The sequence below is a fragment of the Miscanthus floridulus genome, chromosome 3 (assembly GCF_019320115.1).
Source record: "Miscanthus floridulus cultivar M001 chromosome 3, ASM1932011v1, whole genome shotgun sequence".
NCBI lineage: Eukaryota > Viridiplantae > Streptophyta > Magnoliopsida > Poales > Poaceae > Miscanthus > Miscanthus floridulus.
Genome location: NC_089582.1, coordinates 136,791,711 through 136,806,813, shown reverse-complemented (window position 1 = coordinate 136,806,813; position 15,103 = coordinate 136,791,711). Strand labels below are relative to the sequence as shown.

The 15,103-nt window shown below is 55.6% G+C and overlaps 1 protein-coding gene and 1 pseudogene across 1 annotated transcript; one reads left to right on the top strand and one right to left on the bottom strand.

Annotated features, from left to right (window-relative positions):
- Positions 1-8,324: 8,324 nt before the first annotated feature.
- LOC136547109 (MFP1 attachment factor 1-like) lies at positions 8,325-9,262 on the bottom strand. The gene has a single exon (XM_066539078.1). It carries the CDS (start codon positions 9,130-9,132, stop codon positions 8,617-8,619), a length of 516 nt encoding a protein of 171 aa, XP_066395175.1. The 5' UTR covers positions 9,133-9,262; the 3' UTR covers positions 8,325-8,616.
- A 2,310-nt stretch (positions 9,263-11,572) lies between these two features.
- Positions 11,573-13,368, top strand: LOC136547108 (uncharacterized; annotated as a pseudogene).
- The last annotated feature ends 1,735 nt before the right edge of the window (positions 13,369-15,103 follow it).

Genomic DNA, 15,103 nt, shown 5'->3' with positions numbered 1-15,103 from the left:
CACAAGCGTTATGATACAGAGATAATTCCTACTCCATTTTTACATTACCCCTCAGGCCTAGGTCAAGGCTTAGGGCCTCCAGCATCGGCAGATGGTAGGGAAGGGACCACCTCCTCTTTGAAGAGCGTCGCCAGCGCCATGCCAGGGCCTTCCACCGCCTCCATCAGCTTCGTGACCGCCGCGTCGGCCTCCTCCTCATCATCAGGCAGGACATACCCATCACTGATGGCCGGGAGGTCGACGCCGACGTAGTGAGAAGAGATGACGGCCAGCGCGCGCTTGACACCCGTGTGCAGCGCTCCTCGGAGTCACTCGCGCATCTGGCTGCTTAGCGCGATCAAATGGCTCCCTAGGGAGCTGCCTGACTAAACCCCCTCAACCTCCAAGGCCTCGCAGGCGGAAAGGGTGGCATTTTTCAGCGCCTCGTGCTCCCCGATCTCAGTCTCGAGCACCGTCTGCACCACGCTGGAAGCCTCAGCCGCCCGGGTCACCTCCACCTCCAACTCTGCACCACGAAGAACAGAATAAGGTTGAGTGAGGGAAAAAACAACCTAAATTAGGAGCAGAAGCCCATGGAACTCACCCTTGGCCTTCAGCTCCCGGCGTCGGGTCTCGACCCGACATGCCTCAGTTTTCTCCTTCCAGCACAGGGCCTCGGCCCGAGAAGCCTCGGCCTCCTCCTTCAAGCGCTGGGCCTCGACCCGAGAAGCCTCGGCCGCCCTGGAAGCTTCACTCCCTAGCTCTACGTCACACAACGGAGTTAGGGAGCGAACATAAGGAAAAGAAAACAAAATGAGGGGACTAAAACTCACCCTCGACCGTCCCCCTCCAAACCACAGCCTCGGTTCGCGAGGCCTCAGCTGCAGCAAGGGCCTCATCCAAGGCACCTTTCGTCAGCTGGTGCGCATTCTGTTCCGCCCCCAGCTGCCCCGCGAGAGCCGCGGCCGAGGCCATAGCTTCAACGGCTCGGCCCCTGAAGGCACCCCGATCGCTGACTGCGTGGGTGAGCTCCTCCTCCAACTCCTTGAGCCACGCCGCCAGAGGGGCGAGCTGCGTCTAGGCCATGGCCACCTCGACCTTCGCGTCGGCACAACGAAGGCGGAGGTCCTCTACCTCCGCGCTCCGCGCCGACAGGAGCTCATTGGCGCCGGCATGAAGGCCCTTCTACCGCTGAAGCTGGTCCCAGACGCCCCTCTCCTGCCGAAGAAAGACTGACTTCCCAAGGGACTGGTTCTCGAGCTCCTGGGGAAGCAAAACAGGGGTCATTGATTGCAACAAAACTCAGGAAAAGACAACATCGCGTGAGGAAAGAAGACGTGAACCTGGGCGACCCTGGGCAGCTCGTCGGCCACCACGGACAGCATCGTCCGTAGCGACTGCTCTGCCAGCTGGCGGTATTGCTCGAAGGTGCCCCAGCGCCCGCCCTCGGCTGTGTCCTCGAGGGCAAACAGAGGCTCCCCTTCAGGGTCGTCCCGGCTCCGCCATAGCACCCGCGGGTGGTCCCACCCGCGAGGCTCGGGTCACGCCCGTACAAGGGCCGAGCTTCCCTCGCCCAAGATCAGAGCCGGTTGCTCCACAGCGCCGGTCTCCTCGGCGTTGACCACCTCCCGCACCCGGGAAGTATCGTCGGAGGAGATCGGATAGACCTCCGCCTCCTGGGCGCTCTCTCGCAACAATGGCAGGCCCTAAACCAAGGGCGCCACCGAGGTCTTCGCCGCCTTCATCTCCGCCTCCTGGACAGACAGCCTCACCGCCATCACGACGGCCTTGGTGATCTCGGGGGCTCCGGCCTCTGTAATTATGGCCTCAATGGTCTCGAGGACTCTGGCCTCCACCATCGTGGCCTCGGTGGATGCAGAAACACCAACCGTGGCCACTGCGGTCTCGGCGGTCTTGGGCGCCTTGGCCTCCATCGCCTCAACCTCAGAGACCTTGGGGGCCTCAGCAACCAAGGGCACGCCGGCCCCATCCGACTCGTGAGCCTCGCCCTTGCGAGGCGGAAGCACTCCCTCCCTCGTCTGTGTAGGGGTCACCTCAGCGGCCCCTCCTTGGGCGGCCGGCTCCTTCAGGTCAGCCCTCGCCGCCGCCGCGCCACGTTGAATAGCGGCTTGTGCCTCCGCCACCCAGTGGGCAGATGAGCCTGGGCTCGCCTTGAGCGCCTTAAGGGGCGCCAAGGAAAGCTCGTCCATAGGCCGCTTCCGACTAAGGAAAAATCACCTACAGGGTCAGCACGAGACCAAAGAGCGAATAGAAAGTATCGCGACCCCACAAAATACACCTACCTCGAGCGGGGCGACAACCGCTTTGCCACGACAGCCCTCGTCCGCAAAGGCAGCGGCGGTGGCAGAGGCATTGCCTCCGTGTCCATTGGCGCCGGTCGATCCTCAATGGACCCTGACGCCCCTTCGGTCCTCTGCGGGGGCGGTGGCGTCGCCTCCACCGCCACTTGTTCCACCACGGCCGCCGAGCCCACCAGGCTAACAGCGCGTTTGCCCAACGCCCGCGCCTCGGGCGTGTCGGCCTCAGCCCCGGAGCGGGCAACCACCGACCCCGGGTCTGCTTCTCCTCCTCCCGAGAGTGCCAGGCTGCTTGCCAACGCCCCGGGCACCACCTCCACTACGTCCGGGAGATGGTCCAGATGACCTCGCCCCACCTCCCCCTCGTTATCCCCGTCCGAGGCCTCCGTCGACAGTGACAGCGATGGGGATTCCTCCAATGGGAGACTATCCTTCCTTTGTTGACGGTGGCGCTTATCCAGCTCCTCGCGCGCGAGGATTTGCTTTGTGCGCTTCGCCGCCTTGGCGTCTTTCCGTTTCTTCTGCGTGTCGATGTGCGCTCGGTTGATCGCCCGCCGCCTCGCGTCCTCGAGAACAGGCGACGGAGAGGAACGCACATCCCTCATCCCCTGCAGGAACGACAAACGCGCATGAGGGAACAAGGGGTATGGGGAGACTGAGGAGGCTCGAAGGCTACAACGGCACACGACTTACCAGCGAGAGGAATCCCTGCAACGGTCGTATCACGATAGGGGTCAAGTTGCCGCCCCTTAGCTTCGCCTCTACTATCTCCCCCACCCGACGAAGAATTTCCTCGTCGGAAAGGGCGGAGGAGGACATCCGGATGCCCTCAATGGGCTCACCCGGCTTCATCTCGAATAGCCGCCGCCGTCGAGCCATCAGCGGCAGCACCCTCCAGCGGTGGAAGGCTGCCACAACCACAGCCACGGTAAGACTATGGCCCCGCAGCCTCGCCAACCCCTCTAGACGCGGCTGCAGCTTGGGCTGGTCGTCCTTCGAGACGCCGTACTTCCACCTCTCCGGGCAGCTCCCCACAATCCGCTCGGTGTAAGGGGGAAGGCCTCCGTCATTGTTACGAAGGTAGAACCAGCTTGTGTACCACCGGCGGTTGGAGGACGCGAGCTGGGCCGGGATGTAGAAGTGCTGGCGGTCCTGGCGCACTTAGAGAGTGCAGCCACCGGCCCTCGTCGCCTTCCTCGTACCCGACGTGCCCGTCGGCTTGGTGGTGTGCCCCGCCCAGAATAGGTGGAGCCACAACTCCCAATGGGGAGCAATCCCCAAATACCCCTCGCAGACGGCAACAAAGATAGCCGCCTGAGCGATGGAGTTGGGATTGAAGTTGTGGAGCTTCACGCCGTAGTAGTACGGGAGCGCCCGCATAAACCGATCTGCCGGGACGCCGAGGCCGCGCTCGTGAAAGGAGACGAAGCTCACGACGTAGCCGTCGCGAGGCCTCGGCTCTGGCTCGCCGTACGGAGCAATCCACTCCGGCCTAGTGGGGTCCGTTACCGGGCGGAGGAGTCCACCGTCGACAAGCGACTGAAGCATCTCCTCGGTAACGTCCGACGGATCCCAAGGGTCTGCCTCGACAACAACGATGTCGCCGGCCATGAGTGCGATGGAGGGATCGGATGCGGCGGTGAGTTTCTCTCCCCGCATGCTCTCGCTTTTTTCTCGCTTTCTCCCTAGGCTCGCTCTTCTCCCTTCTTCTTCCCGGCACCCGCTGCTCTAGCGACGGCTCGACGGAGGCAGAGCTAATGCAGGCAAAGTAAGGTGAAGATGGGTGAGACTCTTTGAGTATTTATGCAGGGGGAGGCGAAACGAACGGGCGACGAAATCGGGGAAGTTTCCCCCCGGTCCGACGCATTTAACCACGAGCCGATTTCGTCGACCCACGCGCCCACGTCTTTCTCATTAAATGCGAAAACAGTTACGTCCCATCCACCACGTCACGCTCGGCCACTATGGCAGCAGGTGTCGTTTTGCCTCCCCAGGAAACCACCTCAAAAGGCGCGCCACCCGTCGCCGAGCCAATAGGGAAGATATTTCCCACGGCCTATTCCTTTCATATGAAGAAACCAGGCTCTGAGCCTATTACGGTCCAGGGGTTCGAAGGCTAGGCCCCAAGAGGTTTCGACAGCCGCCCTAGGATAACAGAGTCAGGGACGACCGCGGGCGAGCCTATACGGGGACGAGGCCCAAGCAAGCGAAATGCTTGGGACGCCCAAAGTCATGTCCGAGACCGGCAGGAAAGTCTCTGAATGGGATCCCACCGTAGGGAGGCACCGAGCCACCGAGGCCCAGCGAACGGCCTCGGCACCCACTGGAGAAACCCTCTGGTACTCTTGGAGTGTGTCTCTGGACCACTAGCCGTCCCCTAGCGAACGGGGCATGGGCCTCCACTCGGACTTACCCGATAACAGCTCACCGGAAGTGCCACCGCTCGTGCCCACTGAGGGTAGCGAGGCACATTCCACCCCTCCTTCCGAGCGAAAAAGAAGCATGAGGGTCGTACAAAAAGTCAGGGGAACCCTCGACGGCCTTCTCACCCTATGCAGAGGCTAAGGGGCTCTTCCCGCAACCTTGTCGAGACCCAGCGACCCCAGCTCGCACTCGAAGGGGCTCGGCAAAACAAACCCTCCTTCCAAGCGAAAAGGAAGCGTGAGGGTCGTACAAAAAGACAGGGGAGCTCCTGGCGGCCCTCTCGCCCTATGCAGAGGCTAGGGGGCTCTTCCTGCAGAAATGCCGAGACCCCGCGACCCAGGCTCGCGCTCAAGGGGGCCTCGGCAAATAAACCCTCACGCGCGAGGGGCGTATAAAAGCCAGGGAAGCTCCCGACGGCCCTCTCGCTCCGTGCAGAGGCTAGGGGCTCTTCCTGCAACCACACCGAGACCTAGTGGCTCCGACTCGCACCCGAATGGGCTCGGCAAACAAACCCTCCGTCCGACAAAAAGGACATGAGAGAGTCGAATAAACAAGCTAGGGGACCCCTGATCGCCCTCGCGCTCCGGGCGGAGGTTCGGGGGCTCTTCCTGCGCCCAAGACAGAGACAAATGATCTAAGTTCGCGCTAGAAGTCTCGTTACAAATACGATAAAGGGCACCGAGCCCGTTACGGTCTAGGGGTTCGAAGGCTGGGCCCTCAGAGGTTTCGACAGCCGCCCCAGGGCAACAGAGTCAGGGACGACTTCGGGGCGAGCCTACGAATGGCCGAGGCCCGAGCGAACAATCGCTCAGGGCGTCCAGAGTCGTGTCCGAGACCGACAGGGAAGTCTCCGAATGGGATCCCACCGTAGGGAGGCACCGAGCCACCGAGGCCCAGTGAACGGCCTCGGCACCCACTAGAGAAACCCTCCGGTACTCTTGGAGTGTGTCTCTGGACCGCTAGCCGTCCCCTAGCGAACGGGGCACGGGCCTCCACTCGGACTCACCCGATAACAGCTCACCGAAAGTGCCCACGCTCGTACCCATCGAGGGTGGCACATTCCACCCCTCCTTCCGATCAAAAAGAAAGCGTGAGGGTCGTACCAAAAGCCAGGGGGACCCCTGACGAACCTCTCGCTCAGTGCGGAGGCTAGAGGGCTTTTCCTACAACCTCGCCGAGACCCCCGCAACTCGAATTTGCATTTGTGGGCTCGGCGAATACGATAAAAACTCCTCACTCAAAACGCGAAAACGAAAAAAGCCCCTGGAGGAGTAACTCCACTCCTCCAGGGCCTCGGGGGCTACACCCGGCGGGTGCGCTCGCGCGCACCCACCGAAACCTCAAGAAGCAAAACCCAAATTCCTATGGGAGCGGCTATAAATTAAGCCTCGGCAAACCCCCAGGAGAGTGCACGCACTCCTCCGGGGGCTCGGGAGCTACTGTCGGGTACCGTAGAACCGGGTACCCCGAGCGAATATCAAAGGGTCACTTGAATCCCATCAAAAAGCAGAGCTAGAAGCTAAGCCGTAGGCTCCTCACCGGCTACGTTCGAGCCTACCAGGCTCTCCGCCCCGCCTCAAGGCTCAGACAGGAGGTCTCGGCGTCTTGACGCTATCTCCGCCTCGCGCGAGGCCTTATTCGGAAGGCCTCGGCAGGGAGTGCAATTTCTACCTCGCGCGAGGCCTCTCACGGAAGGCCTCGGCAAGGAGTCCGATCTCCGTCTCGCGTGAGGCCTCATTCTCCGTATCGCTCGAGGCCGGTTCATCCATAGCCCGTCGCCCCCCGCCTCGACCGACCCTCCTGACAGCACGTCATGTCCCATTAATACGTCAACCACTCCCGCGATCTCAGCCGGACAATGGCTCGACACCGTAGAATGGCCGACGTGACCTGAGGTCGCATCAGCGCCATACCGGCTGGGACAGGGCACGGCGGGGATTACCGGCCACTGTGTTCTGACGCTGTGCCCACGATCAGCGCCCACACTACACTGTGCCCCGCGATCCCTGCCTCGAAAACAACATCGCACGGACAACTTGGCCCGGGTCATCACCGCCTCCAAGCCAGCGCACTAGATCAGCCGCCCTCTCGGGGCCTCAGCACTGTGCACCAAGGTCTCGGCTATCTCGGGGTTCGTGCCCGCCGAGACCCCCACTGCGGTGCAGCCTCAGCACCGACCAAGCCTCAGCCTCGCCCACGGTCCATCCACAGCGGCTTGCACGTTCACCGCCGCACCCACTCCGAGGTAGTCACGGGGCTCCCATGACGCACAGGATCGAATGGGACTAGCACGCCGCCCCAGTGCTCCAAGAACGGACCACTCCGACGACCACGCCGCCACAGGAACAGGCCACAGGGCTCGGACATGCCGCCCCTGTTGGCACGACGTCGTGTAGTTAGCACATGTACTGTCTTTGTCCTCCCTTCAACTATAAAAGGAGAGGACTTGGGCCACTTAGAGGGAGAGGTCGAACGAAGAAGAACACTGGGTAACACACACACTCCCCAGCTGCCTGAGAGCAACGTCTCAAGCAGCCCACACGACACCTTACCGAGACCTGGGACTAGCTCCCTCTCTCACCTAGCTTGTAACCCCCTACTACGAGCACATCGGTGCAAAGAATATAAGATCTATCTCTCAGACTGGACGTAGGGCATCGATTGCCTGAACCAGTATAAACCTTGTGTCTCTTTGCATCACCGTCCGGGATTAGGGGCACGCAGTTCACATTTACTGGTTGGTTGAGGACCCCCGGTCCGAAACACCGACACTACATATCAATCAGGTCTGCACAGTTGGTACTTTTTCACAATAACCGCGTAGCTGCATGGAAATATTTTTCAAAAAACATAAAAGAACATATCCTTGGTCATTTTGTGCTATGAGTAAGATGACATGGATTTTGCTGGTGCAAATCGATAATTCAGAATGAGCATGAGGTTTTTCTACAGGTGGCAACAAACGATGTTCAGAAGATAAAATAAAGAGGTGGTATCGACAACCTGCAGTTTTCATCTAGTGACGCTTGACCAACCAGGACTGCCTTTTAACTTCAAAACGTCAATTATACAGATGTAAATATTCAATCTGAAATCTGAATTGTGGAGAATCGGCAAACTGCAGTTTTCATCTAGTGACGCATGATCAACCAGGACTGCCTTTTAACTTGAAAACTTCAATTATACAGATGTAAATATGCACTCTGAAATCTGAATTGTGGAGAATCGAAGTTAAAGCCTGCACATAATTAAAGGTGGCTGTCACACCTGTATAATTGAATATGGTATGCTTTGCTTAGACTATCAACCATTGTCCTTGCAGTTCGGTATTCTTCATTGAAAAATGCGAGCTGCTGAGTGTTGTCTATGTCCTAGATCAAATAGTACAGATCTAACGCCATCAGCAAGCATGTCCAATTTACTACAAATGATTTAACATATTTCAAAATTCCTCTAGAACTGCACGGATGCAGAATCGAGAATCAATGCACATATATAGTTCAACATACATGGGTTATTCATTGATCAACGATCCCCTCCCAAGCCCAAGAAGTAACACAGCTCAATATACTCCCTAGATCATGATGGGGTAAGCCCTACCGATGAAAGAACTCTTAGTATTAACCACTTCGCAACCAGAACAAATTAGCTCGTGAAAACATACACGAGCAACCTTCACATATGCAATGCGAAGGATGCACGGTTGATATATAACTTAATATTATATCGTGTCCATGAAACAAACATCATCAGTCGCTCGTCACAAGCAATCTCTAATAGATAGACAATAGATAGATATACTAGTAAACATAGGCAGGGGGAAACGATGAATAACATTCGGACGAAATGCCAAAATAACAGCAATTGTCGGTGGATCAAAGCGCGGTCCGACGCCTTACTCCTCTTTTACGGGAGCCTCCTCGGTGGCTGGAGCAGTCGCCGACGAGTCCTCCTCGGGCTCCTCCTTCGCGCTCCCCTCGGCGGGCGCCGCCGCCGCAGCGGCGGCGGACCGGGACTTGGCGAGCTCGAGGAGGCGGCGGCTGACCTCCTTGGAGTAGGCCTGGAGCACCTCTATCCCCTCCTCGACGGAGGCAGGGGACTCGGCGGCGGCGGACTTGGAGGCGGCGGCGAAGGCCTCGGCCTCGACGGCCGCGGCGGCGCGCTCAGCCTCGGGCTCCGGGATGGCGCCGTAGCGCTGGGAGAGGACGCTGGGCGCCGCGAGCGTCTGCACGAGGCGGCGCACCACGGCGTCGCGCGTGCGCTGCGACGGCGGCCAGATGCTGAGCGACGGGAGCAGCGCCTCCGCGGCCTTGGCGCCCGCGGTAGCCGCCGGCGGGGCGGCGTCGGCGGATCCCTCGGGGGGCGCGGGCTGGCTGCCCTCGGCGGCGGGGTTTGGGGCGTCCTCGGCCATGGCTGCGGGGAAGAGTTTGGAGAGACCTAGAGAGAGAAAAGGGGAGAGATCTGTGGCGTGGAGTCCGGCGGGGGTGAGCGGTGTGGCGTGTGCGTGTGCGTGTGCGTGTGCGTGTGCGTGGCCGTGTGGGGCTGCAGCGAGACTTGCAGTGCAGGCGGGGTTTTGTTTGGTTCGGCTCACAGCCTCTAGAGGAGATGCTCGGGTGGGCAACAGCACGTGGGTCCGCACGAGCGGCTGGTGGGTTTCTACTGTCGTGGCCTCACTATTGGCTGGAAGCCCGTCCGATTCTGGCCCTCCTTGTGTAGCCGGGCTGGGTTGTCATCTTGTGTAATGGGGAAGCCTAGTTGTGTATTGGGCTGAGTTTGTATTTTTCGTTTTTTTGGCCCACATTTTCTACTTTTTTATCCCTTTATATTACGTTTCTCTCGGGTCCTTTGCCCGAGATGTTCTATGACTATGAACTACGGAGCACACTTCCTAGCAGTTCAGAACTATGCTGTGCAACGTGCAGACACATGAGTTTTTCATACTCAAACACAACTGCAGCGTAGCGCAACACTTCCATCGAAGTTCGAAGCAACACAAGTTATCTTCACCCTGAAGGGGCATCAGATTCAGCAAAGCAACGTGACAAGACTCAACGATCCAGATTCGCGTGCCCAAAAAAACAAGTCACAGCTTTGTTAGCGAACGCACGCACGCGGGTGCAAAGCTGACGAGCCGCGGAGACAAAGGAGACAGCAGCCGAGGCACAGCCGCGGGCACGCACCTGAGTGCAGAGTGCAGACTACTAGAGGCGGTGCACGCAGCCACGCTCTGCCGCCGCTACCGGCCGCGCTCTCTTCGCCTCGGCGTTCGGCTAGACCGCTAGAGCCAAGAGATGCCGTGGAAAAGAAGCGCAGTGCGCATAGGCTTTGGAGCCTCGAGGTCGAGGCCTTTTCTCTCGTGTCGTGGAAAGCTGTGTCCCCTGTTTCCCGGGCCATTTCACCTTCTCCCATTTTTCTCATCTGTCGCTAACCTCCGATTCCACGCTAACTAACCTCCACACCTAAAAGCATCTCGGAAAGGAGAAAAAGGAAACCTGCACGACGCCCAATTTGAAACGCTGCCGATGGCCACCTCAGTTTTGTGCAGATTGAATAGTTCTTCGGTCGCTGAACTGAAGATTGGCATAGCATAGCTGATAGGCTGATAGCTTTACATTTGTACCCGGCGCACTTCATGCATTTGCGTACCTTCAACTGCAGCATTTCTGCACTTGCTGATAGCTTTACATGATAGAGCTGGGAAACCTTCGGCTGCAGCATTGCAAATGCTTCAGAGTTTAAGAGGGTTTTGATTTTTTATTCCCATAGTGGCAGTAAAAAGGCTCACTGCAAATGATTGTGTGCCAGCAGCAGCTACCTGCTGGAGTTGTTCTTAGGGCACAAAAAGACCTTTTCAACTTTTGCTTCAGCTTTGACTCGTCACTCATGTCCCGTTGTTATGTTATATTAGAACAGCAGAAGATTCAGAACACACCAGCTCAGCTCCAGTCCTCGCACACTGTCCACTCTTCCGCTCTACTACCCTGCTCCGTCTCCATGCATGGGATGGGCAGTCAAAGAAGGCTTCTCCTCCTCCTGCTGACGCTGGTAGCCGGAGAAGGCGACGGTGCACTGTCCGCCGCCGGCACGGACGGAGCCAATGCCATCGACGCGAGGCCGCCGGCCGGCGCGCCACTCGACGTGCGGGCAAGGAAGTGGTGGCGGTTCCCGGCGACGGAGGGCCTCGTGCGCAGCGAGCGGCGGGTGCCCAACTCGTCGGACCCCCTCCACAACCGCTGATGCGGCGGTGACGCGTCAGCCGACGCCTGCCATCCGTGCTGCTTGAACTTCTGCTGGTAGTTACCGTACCTCTGATCCCATGCTTTCTGGCTGCAGAATGTGGCTTAGTGTTCAGACTTCAGAGAATTGAATTGTCTATACGAGTAAATGTAGCTGATTTTGGTTTAGCTGGTTTGCCATTTCGAGCGCTTGTAATCACAAATTCATCGGCAGTTTCCACCGTGTGTATATATAAATTCCCTGAAATCATCTGCCTTTGGCTGAATTATCTGGAGTTAGCGCAGTTCACAAGAGTTCAAGATTATGTGACGATATCTTGTATGTATGTGGATCCCTGTTCTTCAGTTCTTCCTGTAATATGAAGACTAGAGTTCTATGATTGGAGTTCAGAAGACTTCAGCTCCCACAGCAGCAGTGCAGGAATGAGTTTTTTTCTTCTTCTTTTCCCGTTCATTTTCTGCCAAAAATTTCATACGGCTCGTCCTATATAAGGCACAAAAAAGGGTGGGAAAAGGCAAATGGGCCATGGACCCACCTGTCAGCCTCCCTACGAATCAAACCCCGTCCCCCTCCACCGTCCTCTGCGTCAAAACGTCGAAAAGCTAGCGCGCGCAATGTCCGCCACTACCAGCCTCTCCCTCGCCGTCGCCGACGCCGTCTGGGCGGAGATCAAATCCGCTGGCTAGGCATCCGACGAGCACCTATCCATGTAAGTAATGGCAAGCCGCTCGTCCACGCGGTGCTGTATCCGCTCTCCTCGGGCATGCTATTTCTCGAGCCCTTGACATGCTCTCGCTCTCCGCAGCCTCGAGACGCTGTTCGGAAAGAACATGCTGCGGGCCTGCAAGATCGTCGACGAGCGCGGCGTCAGGCGCGTCACCGGCGCGCCCAGCGGCCGCTCGCTCTTTCTAGTAGGCGCCTCCCCTCCTCGTCTTCTGATACCACCGGACGTCTCGTGTTCCAGCCAAACTAGCGAACAAGCTGTCTTATTGTTGCCTGTGTCTGTGCTGCAGGTGATGGGGGAGTCGAAGAGGAAGGAGGAGTACCTATGCTTCCCGGAGCACCTCTGCACCTGCTACTCATTCTTCTACGACGTGGTCGGGCGCGGCGAGCAGCTCAGCGTAAGTACCCTTACTGCAGCTACTGCATCATGAACAAGAAAATTCTATCTGTGCAAACCTTGGGAAAGATTAGATGGAGTAGCATTTGTCAGCTTTTAGCTCGTGGCTGCTGAAATAGTAGCTGAATTTTGGGCTATTATTTTGGTGTTTGCAGTGTAAGCACCAGTTAGCTGCGCGGCTTGCAGAGGCTGTGGGAGAACACCAGGAGATTGAAGTGAAAGATGAGGAGCTCGCAGATATGCTTGCAAAGCTCTGAGAACAAGAAGCTTTGATTACTTCAGTAATGCACATAGCATTTATGAATTGTCAGCCTGTTCGTGGTTTCAGCGATTTTTTTTAATTTTAAGACTTTTTCGAAAGTAATTTTAAATCTAACACGGTCGGTTTTTTTTTAAACTAACACGTTTGGCAGCGTCTATTGTCCTGGCGTGGCCAAATACCTGTGCAGCGCCATACATGGTGGCGCGGCAAAGGGCTGACGTGGCGGCGACCGGAACCACTAACCGCTGACGGGGCAGGGGCTGTCGCGCCACCGATATTGGCGCGGCAGTGCCGCGCCCTGATTCATGGTGCGGCAGGGCCGAATAAAACCCCCGCCGTGTCCCGTGTCCCCCAGTGGCCGAGCAGCAGCGCAGCAAGGCCGCCTGGCCACCGCGCCCGCGTTCGACCACGCCAGCCCATCGCCGAGCATGCCGACCACCGCGCCACGAACGCCGGTAGCCCGCTCCCCGCCCGGCCGTCCATTGCCGCCTCCCTCCCTTCCCTTCCATTCCCCGGCCGCTTCCCTCCTCGTCCTCATTCAAGTAATGACACACATTTTATTTTTGTTTGAATGATGGATAGGATATTATGAATGAGAGTTAAGGTTAGGAGAAAAATTATGTTTGGGAACTATGATCTACGGTTTAAAGGAAGATATTAGTTTGATTTTATCAATGTTAAGGTTAATTATTTAGTTAGAAGTATGTTTACCATGAATTTTTTGTTGCTATAATTGTCGGTTAAATTATGTTAGTTGCATTACAAATGATTATATTTTACATTAATTTGCGTTGTTTTGATTGATGTTTAATTGTGTTAACACTGGATTTTGGTCGATTCTGGAGGATGACAGGTGGACCCGCATGCGGGAAGAAGGGTATTCGGTAAATAAAACAAGCGGTCGGCTAAATGCTTGTGCGGTCGGTTACTCCAGAAGGCGGTGACTCCATTCAGGAAAACAGAAGATGGTAGGCAAAGCCGATCGAAAAGATGAAAGTTGTAATAATAAAGGACTCTGAGAGTTTAGGGCAAGGAATCGTAAGTTTATAAGTTTGTTTAAAAGTTCCTTTGTAAATCATAGTCTTCTAGGACTCGTGTTTTGTCTAGGGTATAAATATTGACCCTCGACCATTGTAATAGGGGTTCACAACCAAATCAATACAACCGGCTCCATGCCAACTTTCGAGTCCTTTTGTCGTGTCGTCGAGTTCTTCGAGAGGAGTCATCGATCCGTCGACCTCTGTAAGTTTCGACAACCTTGTTATCATGTTTAGTATCATGCGGTGGATTTAGACGTGATGCAAGTAGTCTTGTTTGTTTTCAATGATCGTGCGGCGGATCTTTGCTTGACAATCAAGAAGTCTTTGCTTACGCTTTGTTTATGAGTAGACACCGTGCGGCAGGCGTTTGCTCAATATGCTTAGTGAAAGCAAGATAGTTATCGGCTCTATTAGATACGGCAAATCTAAGTAGATTCATTAAGTTATCTAGTGTTGCATGTTTTAAATATTCTATATATTTGTAACACACTTTTGCCCAATCTAGATTGATATTGTTCAGCCCTCTCTTATGGTTTTATTCATGCTTCAACGATCATTGCTTTTCATATTACCTTTGCAAATAGATAACGCGCTCATAATGGCTGAATTATTTTAATCTAGATTGTCACATGTCGCGGGTTCATGCATGTTAATCACATTTAAGCTTTAACGAAACCAGGTGTCGTGCGGCAGATGCAGGTTTTAGATTAGTTTAATCGTGTTTATTTGCACGTTCCTTCTTCATGGACCCCAATTCGGCTGGACTGCCGAGCTTGGTTATGCGTTAACTCATAATTAATTTCACTTGTTCAAACATGTCTTCCCATGCACGTGCATTCGGCAATCAGGTCTTTACGTGCATTCATCTTACGATTAGCTGAATGGTTTATGAACTTGTTGACAGACGGCTCTCTATAGCCGTATGTCGTTGTAAGTGGCTTCAGGGCCGTATATGTGGAACTGTCTGGTCTCACCCGATATGTTCCGGTTTGATATTTAATTGTTTTATCCCTTGTTAGTTTTCAGGTCAAACTGACTGGCACGCTTCTGGATCACGAAGCACCCGGGAACCCGATTGAAGCCACGCTTTCCGGCTTGCTGTGTGTGAGGCACAGTGCGTCACATTTTGTGTCAACACACTTTTTGGCACGCCTGGTGGGACCATCTGTTAGTTCAAGATGACGTCTGAGATCAACAATGATCATGTTCTAGATGTGAGCATGACAGAATTGCCAGATAATTACAGGGATTTAGTGCTACAAGCATGTGAGCAATACCAACGGAAGTGTTTGATGTCTTTTTCCAAAAATAAGAGCAATAAAGTGTTTCAAAAGCAGTCAATGCCAATGCTTCTTCTTCCGCATCAGACTGATTACACTGAAGAGGAGGATGCTCAGAAGATGGCAGCCCTGGTTTATAAAGCTATGGGAGAAACCATGACAAACCATCACACAGGTTTTCTGAATACCTTTTGGGCAATCATGATCAGTACTTTTGGTCCAATGGTTGATAAATACTTTGAAGAAAATGTTGGCCCACTCAGCGGACCGACACTTTTCAATGTTCCAAAGCATCAAGAGAAGCCTATTGGAAAAGAAATAGCGTCGACTTCAAATATAGGTGGATTGACCCACACTGAAAAGCAATCACATCCCACCTATGGCCAGGTGACATTTGGTACCACAGGAGAAGTACCACCTTCAGCTTATAGAGTTTCTCCAGC